Source organism: Impatiens glandulifera, chromosome 4 (genome assembly GCF_907164915.1).
Source record: "Impatiens glandulifera chromosome 4, dImpGla2.1, whole genome shotgun sequence".
Lineage (NCBI taxonomy): Eukaryota > Viridiplantae > Streptophyta > Magnoliopsida > Ericales > Balsaminaceae > Impatiens > Impatiens glandulifera.
In genome coordinates this window covers 37,285,894-37,295,487 of record NC_061865.1, presented here as the reverse complement: position 1 = coordinate 37,295,487, position 9,594 = coordinate 37,285,894, and the positions used below count along the sequence as shown (strand labels likewise).

Here is a 9,594-nt window from a genome sequence, read left to right as displayed (position 1 = left end):
GAAATTTAAAGCTAATGTTAAGTGTTATAACTGTGGTATTTTAGGTCATTACCAATCGGAATGCCGGAAGCCGAAGCGTGAAGAGAAGAAAAATGACAATGAAAAGGAACTGAAAGCTCTTATGGCAGGTGACGGGAAGAATAGACAAAACTACCGTGACTCTTACTTCTCATCCAACGATAGTGATGAAGACGAGGTGGATTGCTTCATGGCAAAAAAGAAAAAGAAGAAACTCAGGAAACTAAGGTATTTGACTTCTCGTTTGAAAAATTTTCAAGGGAACAACTGGTAGCTGCACTAGATGACATGGTCATAGAGTACAGAAAGCTAGCAGAGTCCTTAAATGAAACAAAATCTTTACCCAAAGAACCTCAACCTGTTTTATTTCAAACTCAAGAATGAAATATTTTTGAAAAGAAAGTAGTAGAGATATCATCTGAGAATGAGATACTCAAGGAACAGATTCAAATTCTTTTTTCTGAAAAAAAAGGTTAAACTATGTTGTTAGTACTTGGACGAGGTCTGGAGAACCTGTCTAATATCAGATTAGTCTGTTGAAACCTGCTAGATCTAGATCCGGTTTAAGATTTGATGGTAATGAACCAAACCGGTCCTGCAAAAATTCAAACTCAACTATCAACAAGCTTAAGCCAATAAGCTTTGTTAAAGGGAGTTTAACTGATATTGAATCTGATCCCATTCATGAAGAAGTAGCTTTGAAGAATTAAATAACTTATGTTCCGCCGACTGTCAGCTGGATGAAAAATAAGTTAGAAGCAGCCAGAAAGTCTGACAATCTAAAACCTGACTAAAAGTCTAGGACTTTTAAAATAAAACCATCTTCAAAAGCTAAAGGATCAGTGGCTAGTAGGAAGGCGTCTGCTAAGTCAAAATCATACGCATTAATCACAACACAAAATGGGAAATCCATTAGAATATCTCAAATATGGATTCCTAAGGGACTAATTGATCGATGAACCAATTGAATGTGGGTATCAAAGTTTGTAAATAGTTTCTTGTGTAGGTGATTCAGGAGAGCTGCATGAAGGAAGCATGGAGAATACTCTTCTGAGTATACATTTTAGAAGATCAACAATGCCTTTTTCCATTCCAGATGACTAAGTGTTTTTATGTGTTAAAATTTTTTTTGGTCCTAAGGACCTCAAAACATTTGTTTATTCATTTTGTACTAGCACAAAATGAGAAGGAAAATCTATTTTGAAAATAAAGATACACTCAGACGAAAGGCCTTAATCGGTCTATTAGACGATGTCGTCTAAGGGAAAAAGTGTGTATATAGACGTATTTTTGCTCACACTCTATGCATCTAAGTCTGTGTGTCTTGGTTAAAAACCTATGCGGTTAGACGTATGCGTCTAATAGACGTTAGACGTTTTTACGTCAAGAGCAAGTGGATGCTCACGTCTAACCAAACACACATCTAATGCGTGTTGTTCATACATAATTAGACGTCTACGTCTAATAGACGTTAGATGGTTATAAGTCACGTGATTAGACGCTTGCGTCTAATACACGTTTAGATTTCATAGGTTGGTGTAAGTAAGAAAAACCTCTAACTACGTGTGTACTAGACCGATCAAGGATAGCTATCCCATGTGAGGCGATATCTAATTTTCCCGCTCAAATAGAAACATTGTCATCTCCGAATAACATAAAGACACGTGTCTTTCAAGTTAAGAGAAAATGACTAATATACCCTCAAAATAATGATGACTGCTTGGAAATGACGTCTAATATTAATTAGTGGGCCATATCCCGAGAAAATATGACGGTTATTCTATGTGACTCTTGAGAGTCTATATAAGGATACTTTGCATGAGATTGAAAGATTTTTCTCTCTCAAGTCTTTTAAGAACCCTATATTTCTTCGATTTTATCACTCAGATACTCTTGTTTATCTTTGTCTGTTCACATTCTGTTGAATATGGGAAACAAGAGAATCACGCTTGGTCATTGTACTCTGTAGGTTGATTTTCCCTTCGTCTACACGTTCGATTAGCAAGATGTGGTCTAAATGTTCAGAATCCTTGAATATTCCGGTCTCGGAAAGTATCTTGGCGGGACGTTCATCTTCCATGAAAATGAAGTAAGAGTGTTTTTCAAATCGGTGACGATGGTCGGCGACTCCATTGTTGCAACTATGAATAACACCGAAATCTCCTTCAACGAAGCTCGTTATGTGGAGTTCTTCGAACTTCCGTTGGAGGGGAAAACATTCAACTTAAATCTGCCATCAAAAGTCACGGCAGAGATGAAGACAGTTTTCTCCGCTGATGGCTCGAAGATTCAACTTAATGGGAGTAAGAAGGCTCTCAAACCACAGTTTATTTTGCTGAATGACGTTGTGGCCAAAGCGCTTCAGGGGAAGGCGGGGTCTTTCCATTTATACAATCAAGATCGTTTTGGCTACATGATGACTATTTCAAAAGGGATTATGGTCAACTAGGCCACAACTTTGTACCAGAATCTTTGTTTTTCGATCAATCAGGAGAACAAGGAAAGTATAAACTTTGCTACTCAACTAAGTCGCTTGTTAGAACATTTGGTGGTCCCCATGGGGGAGTCGGAGCCAATCAACTCGACCAGGGTGTTCACTATCTTCACCGTCGCCAACACCCTTGTCAAAATGAAGAACAACAAAGAATCTCTCTCGGGAGCATCAAGCCAACAGACATGAGAAAGGTCTGTTACCCGTTCTAGACATCCAGCGTCTTCTGTTCTGTCTTCAGGAGCCAAACGATCTAAAATTGTAAATGAATATAAGGCTAGTTCTACCAGCCTTAAAAGTTCTTCGAAGAAGGATTCTAGAATAGTCGATTCCAGAGTTAAGCAAGGTCCAGTCGATCTTGCTGCCATCCCCATGTCTCCCCTGTCTCCAACTGTGAGTCAGTTGCGAAAGCAATCCAGATCCTCTATTTCAAGAGGAGAAAAATCAAAGGCACCCCGGGCGTCTAAATCGGTGAAAGCATCATCGAAGGTAACCCCTTCCCAATCTCAGGCCGAAGTGCCTAAATTTAATGTTCCTGTGGTGGAACAAGATGTATCTGTCTTTATTCCTGTAGAGGAATCTGCTGCTGGCCAACTGTTGAGCTAGTTGGTTCAAACACATAAAATTTTGATAGGGTTCCGTCTCCTGTCAGTCAAACCAATCTTGTAGCCGCTGGTGCTACAGAGTCTATTGAACTAGAACAAGGTGCAGTTCTTACCCTTGTTGCTGGTGGTGAATCTGAAAAGGCTATTTCTATGATAGTCGAAATGCCTCATGTTCCAAATCTTATCCCAACGTTGTCATTAGTGACTAGTAAGTTTGTTCCGGCCGAGCCCACGATGGAACTCTTTGTGAAACCCCTTTCTGCCCACGAAATCATGCGTTCCACAAGAATAGATGCTGGAATCACGATTGGGGAACCAAGGCCCATTCCAATGCCTGTTGATGTGATTGGAAAAGGGAAGGATGTCGTAATCGATCCTAATGAGGATGTCTCTGAAGCAACCTGCATCGTCAATCTTATGATGGATCAGGCCAACAATATTGCTGCTGAAAAGATCAAAATTTTTGACACTTGGGTCTTGAATAAAATGTCTATCAAGTACGATGAGGTCATCAAGGGCAGAAGCATTAGCAGTCAATGGTTAAAGCTCGTAAGAAATGAGAAAAGAGTCTTGAAATGGGCCAAGACGTCTGAGGTCTAAGAAGCTCTTAAGAGAAAAGAGCTAGTTGAAGCAAACCTGAGAGGAAGAGCTCTCTTCCCGATTCTGCAGGCTAGAAGAGCCAATTTTAACCCTCTTGAGAAAGGTGTTAAGGCATAGGAGAAAGCTCTGAAAAGATTGGATGATATTATGGAGGATTACATTTCCGTTGTTACCAGATATGTTCATGGAGCAAATTGCTCAAGGGCCAGTCCATTTGGAAGTTCTTCTGATGAAGGTGAGCTTATGGATATGTCCGATGACTATAATGTTGATGAAGATGAGCAAGCTGTTGCTCTTCTTATAGAAATGAGAAGTTTTTCAGCAGAGGAAAAACGTCTAATGGCTCAACCCCGTATTGAGCATTCTATGGAACCCGTTCAAGCCAACCCGTCTATCGAAGAAGAAGAAGTCGTTAAGGAACCCGATCAAGTTATTATTAATTAGGAAGAGGAAGTTTTGGAGTCCCCTGTTCTTGAAGTAGAGGAATCTCTAGAAAAAGAGGTTAAAGTTAGTCGGCCTGATATTGCAAGATCTGAGGGGGAACCTTCAAAAGATAAGGAATAAGAGAAGAGTTTCTCATCTGAGGGAGAACAAGGCAAAAATGATGGATCTTCCAAGCCTCTACCATTTCCTGGTATCACTGTTGCAAATATTCATGATAATATTCTCAACCCTTATCATGATTCAAGAAAGTTGTCTGATATAGTTCACAAGGTTTGTGGAGATGTTATGGAAGAAGAAGAAGAAAAATCTGAAAGCGAGTTAGCGGAGGATGGACCTGAGTAGTCCATGCAAGTTCATTCCCACATCAGTCCTATTCAGACCGCTCCAACAGATTCTTAAGAGATTTTATCGAACGAGGGATCATCTGCTGATGGTACGAAGCTTATGAAGTCCATGACAGCATTGATGACAACTCTTCAAAAGAATATAGTTGTAATGGAATCAAATATGATGAAAATCATGAAGACTTAGAAATCAAATAAGGAGGAATTTGCTGATCTTCTTAAGACTCGAAATGAGATGGAGTAGACACTAAAGAAGAACACGTATGAAGTTCATATCGTTAACAAGTCTTACTCCAAATTTGAAAAGAACTTATTCAAACGGCAATCCGAGTTGTTTGACTGCGAAAGAGAAAACAACATTGAAATGCATAATGAAGTTATGGATGAGATGAGTCTGCTTCGAGATCAGTTGGTTGAAGTTCAAGGTAACATGAGCCGAGCCGACGCTGAAATGTTAGAACATGCTGATACTTTTGCAAGAAGGATTCAAGAAGAAGAAAATTCAAAGGCTGCTACCGAGAAAGAGAAGAATCTTATCACTCAAGGTGAGGACAATAGTGGAAGAAGAGGTGGTGGTGCCTTAAAAAGCACCAGGTCCAAGAGAAAGCCAATTAGTGATGATAGTGACAGACCAATTAAAAGAGGCGGAGGTCGCAACGGTGATCGCGGTGGTAGAAGCACTAGAGGCGATCGTGGTGGTAGAAGCATAGGAGGTGATCGTGGTGGCCGAAGTGGTGGAACTGGTCGTGGTGGCCGTTCTCTTCCTCTTTTTCACAACCTGCTGATCGGTGAAGAACTTAGCTATGAAGGATCTCGCTTCCCAATCGACCCACTCATAAAAAGGGAAGAACAATAATCTCTTTTTTCTTAAACTATCTTCTATTAATTTATGAACTTGGTTCCTTGAATTCTGTTTCTGAATATTGGATTCTTTGGAAAATGTTTTTGTAAGATGGGTGAACAAGTTTAACTCTTTATTTTATATGATGGATGCTTATTTTTTTACCTATGCAAAGTTTTAGCATCATCATCAAAAATGGGGAAATTGTTGGGTCCAATTATTTTGACTAAGTGTCAAAGTTTTTTGACAATTGGAATTTTGATGATGAGTGTGTATAAAACTTAATTTAAGCCGTCTAATCGTTTTTGGTGAAGGTGTATTGAAAACAGATTATATTAGACTAAGTCTAAAAGAGGTTCATTAGAATGATTGGCCATTATGTGTATTGAGTTAGACATGTAGTTTAATAGGCGTAGTTAGATGTGAAGTCTAACAGATACGTAGTTAGACGTGAAGTCTAACGAATACGTAGTTAGACGTGCAGTCTAACAGATACGTAGTTAGACGTGTAGTCTAACATACGTAGTTAGACGCGTAGTCTAATAGACGTAGTTAGACGTGTAGTCTAATAGACGTAGTTAGATGTGCAGTCTAATGGATACGTACTTAGACGTGCAGTATAACAGATACATAGTTAGACGTGCAGTCTAATAGACGTAGTTAGACGTGCAGTCTAACAGATACGTAGTTAGACGTGCAGTCTAACAGATACGTAGTTAGACATGCAGTCTAACAGACGTAGTTAGACGTGCAGTTTAATAGATACGTAGTTAGACGTGCAGTCTAACGGATACGTAGTTAGACGTGCAGTCTAACAGACGTAGTTAGATGTGAAGTCTAATGGATACATAGTTAGACGTGCAGTCTAATAGATACGTAGTGAGACGTGCAGTCTAACAGACATAGTTAGATGTGCAGTCTAACAGACATAGTTAGATGTGCAGTCTAATGGATACGTAGTTAGACGTGCAATCTAACATATGAGAGTTAGACGTGTAGTCTAACTCCTTCAGATTAGTCTGAAGGGATGCGTAGTTAGACGTGTAGTCTAACGTATGAGAGTTAGACGTACAGTCTAACTCCTTCAGATTAGTCTGAATGGAACCGTAATTAGACGTGTCGTGTAATCCCATTAGACAAGGTGGTTTAATGGATCCTACTATTAGACGTGGGGGGTCTAATTTCATTAGACGAGGTGGTCTAAGTGAAATACGTCTAATGCCATGCTTAAACAGTTGCTTGAAGCTAGCACACGTCTACCCACGATCAAATAGTTGTACGCTACTCCTGCTCCACTTTTCCAGTGAAGATTAGTACGACAGTCAGTTGCAACTAATTGATTAATTCCACGTAAGAAAATATTCTTCCTACTACTTGTTTTTGAAGGAATATCCTAGAAGAATATTTGGCGCACTACCAGATTGGTACGGCCACGATCCTGGTGCTCAAAGTCTGTTGTGTACTATGGAGGCGTTACAATGGAAGCTCGACACGTGTCATTATAGAAGATTCGATTGTTGGTACTTGTTCCCTATTTAAAGATCCTCAAGGACAACGGAAGAACCGCCGGAAACCACTACTTGAATTACAGATTAATCAATCTACGCATACAAATTGATATACGAAAGAGCTGATTTCTTGCATTACTGTGTGTTTATCAAGAAAGAGTGAGAATCAAATATTGTTTTAGTTGAGAGTTATACTTCATCATATTGTAAGGTGAACAGAGTCTGTTCTGTTCAACAGTGAGCTAATCGTGCAACTGTATTTGATTCTAAGAAAGTTATAGTGAATCATTCTGGTTGTTGGAAGAAGGGGTGACGTATGAGAGTTTGCTCCGAACATCCATAAACAAACTTCTGTGTCATTCTCATTCTGTCATCTTCTCATTCTTAGTTCTTAGCTTCAAACCTGAGCAAACGTTTCCGCATTTGAATCGTTCAAGAGTTTGCAAGGGTTTGTGCAGAATAGAAAGTGATTTAAATCCTTAACAAGATTTCTATCAAACCGTTTTTCTTAAGCCATTATCAATAGCTAAACCCCCGTCTGTATTGATTACGCCGATCCTATCACTTCTTTAGATCTGTACCTGTACAAAGGTAGATTACCTAACTTTGTTTTATTCAAAACACATCATCAAAATTATGTTGTAAATATTCTCTTAAGTTAATTAATTATTTCTTTCTTAATTAATTTCCTTTTTTCTTTATTCTATTTAATCTAACATCTCCTTATTGGTGTTACCTCTCTTACCCTACAATGTTAAATTTGGGTTTTGTTGGAACAAAACAATCTATTTCTTCATTTAAGTATTTATTACTAGGTCATCCTTTAAGTCATAGACTTTGCATCTTCTTCTCTTGAATATAATTGTAATCTCCGGAAAACCCTTGGTCTCGGAGAAATTCAACTTTAGTTTGCATGTCATTAATCCTTTTAAAATAAAACATTATTTTAAATGATTATAAATAAATTATGACAGCTTTTAAAATTAATCATAAAAATAATTAATTTGGGTTCAAGTTTAAATAATTTTCATATTTTTATAATCAAAGTAAATTTAATTTTTGAAAATCCGTGTTTAAATTATTTAAAAAGATGATTTATTTAAAATAGAGTCTCCAAATGATTTTTAAAATAAACAAATAAAGTGTACGAGTACAAACATATTTTCACCAAAGTTTCTTTTTTTTTTGGTTTTTTTAGAAAATGATTTAATGTTCCAAATTATAAAAATAAAATTTAAATTTTAAAATTGGAACCAAACAGACCGAGGACCCGTCCTAGGTTCGTTTTCATTCGTCGGGCTAAAAAGCCCTCGATCTGGATCAAGAGTCCCTCGGTCCTAGCTAAAAATTTTTGGTTGGGGCTTTAAGGCCTCTCAATCCTTGACCAAAATTCTCGGTCATGTGGGAGTTTACTAGTGGCTTCCTTATACTTCATATGATTGATTGGTACCAAAACATTAACACTAGATGTTCATTTAGACCAATTCAACAACTTAAATTTTCATTTACTTTGAAAATTTTAATTTTGATCAAACATAATCGGGATGGATAAGACATGATCCAAATAGGTGTCCAACATCATTAGAAACATGTTGGGAAGCTTTTTTAGTCGAAGTTCTTGAGGATTATCCAAAACAGAAAACTTGTTTTTTAATTTTTTTCAAATTTAAGTTGGGGTTTGTTTATTTAAGATCGATTGATTGATCCTAACTATCATCAAAATCTTGTAAATGATCCTATAATCGTTTTTTAATTAAAAAATTCAACAAACAGACAATATACAAACATATGAAAACTGAAATATAAAAATTTCAATTTCAAACTGAAAGATTTAATTACAGGATGATTGGAAGCATACCAAGGACTAGAGATCACTCCTTAGACTTTAGGGAAGCTTTTGGGATGTTTCAATTCGAGCTTTAAGGTCCAGAACAACATTTTGAAAAATCTAGAAATTTTGAGCTTCAATGGTGGATTTTCTATATATTCCGATTTGAGGCTTCATTGTGAACTCTTGGATTCAGAATTATCAAAGAGGTTATTTATATCCTCTCTAAGTCAATTGAGGAAGCAAGTTGACTTGAATTAGTCAAACACTTATTATGGTGTTTTGGTTGTTCTTGCTTCAACTTGCCCGATCAGGTTATAATGAAAGGTTATAATGAAACGTATGATTGTAGGTGAAATGATCACCTTTATTTACACAAAATATTTAAATTAAATATAATATTTATTTTGTTTATTTTTTTGGTTAAAAAAATTATTTGGGACAAAATGGGTACAACATTAATCCTAAATTAATTATTTTAATCTCTTTGATTTTTCTAAAATTAATTTGAGATAAAATGTGTACAATATTTATTCCAAATAATTTTATTTATTTTATTTGATCATTATCTTTAATTATTAGAACAATTAATCTAATTAATTGTTAAATTAGGTTTTGGCCTTGGGGTTTAATTATTTTAATTTATTTATTCGAATATAATCAAAATAATTATTTTAATTTTATAAATTGGGTGTGTAGAATTTTAGTGCTTATAATAACACTCTTACCTCCATCTTGAATCTGTCCCACACTAATCAGATGGTTTCTCAAGTGTGGAACATAATACACATTTGAGTTTAATGTCTCACACCTTCTATCTTCATTCTCACATATCCTTTGCCTTTAACATCCAAAACAACATTGTTTCCAAGTCTCACTATTTGTTACAAGTTTTGATCTGAGATGTAGAACTAT

At 36.7% G+C, this 9,594-nt stretch overlaps 1 protein-coding gene across 1 annotated transcript; it reads left to right on the top strand.

Moving 5' to 3' along the window:
* The first annotated feature begins 3,861 nt into the window (after window positions 1-3,861).
* Window positions 3,862-5,358, top strand: LOC124935085 (keratin, type I cytoskeletal 10-like). The gene is made up of 2 exons (XM_047475546.1): window positions 3,862-4,143; window positions 4,747-5,358. Exons 1-2 carry the CDS (start codon window positions 3,862-3,864, stop codon window positions 5,356-5,358), a joined length of 894 nt encoding a protein of 297 aa, XP_047331502.1.
* The last annotated feature ends 4,236 nt before the right edge of the window (window positions 5,359-9,594 follow it).

Excerpts from the sequence above, each read along its gene's own strand:
- LOC124935085 (XM_047475546.1), top strand. The coding sequence starts at position 3,862 with ATGGAGGATTACATTTCCGTTGTTACCAGATATGTTCATGGAGCAAAT. Across the intron at positions 4,144-4,746 it reads TCGTTAAGGAACCCGATCAA|ACACTAAAGAAGAACACGTA; the intron begins GTTATTATTAAT and ends GAGATGGAGTAG.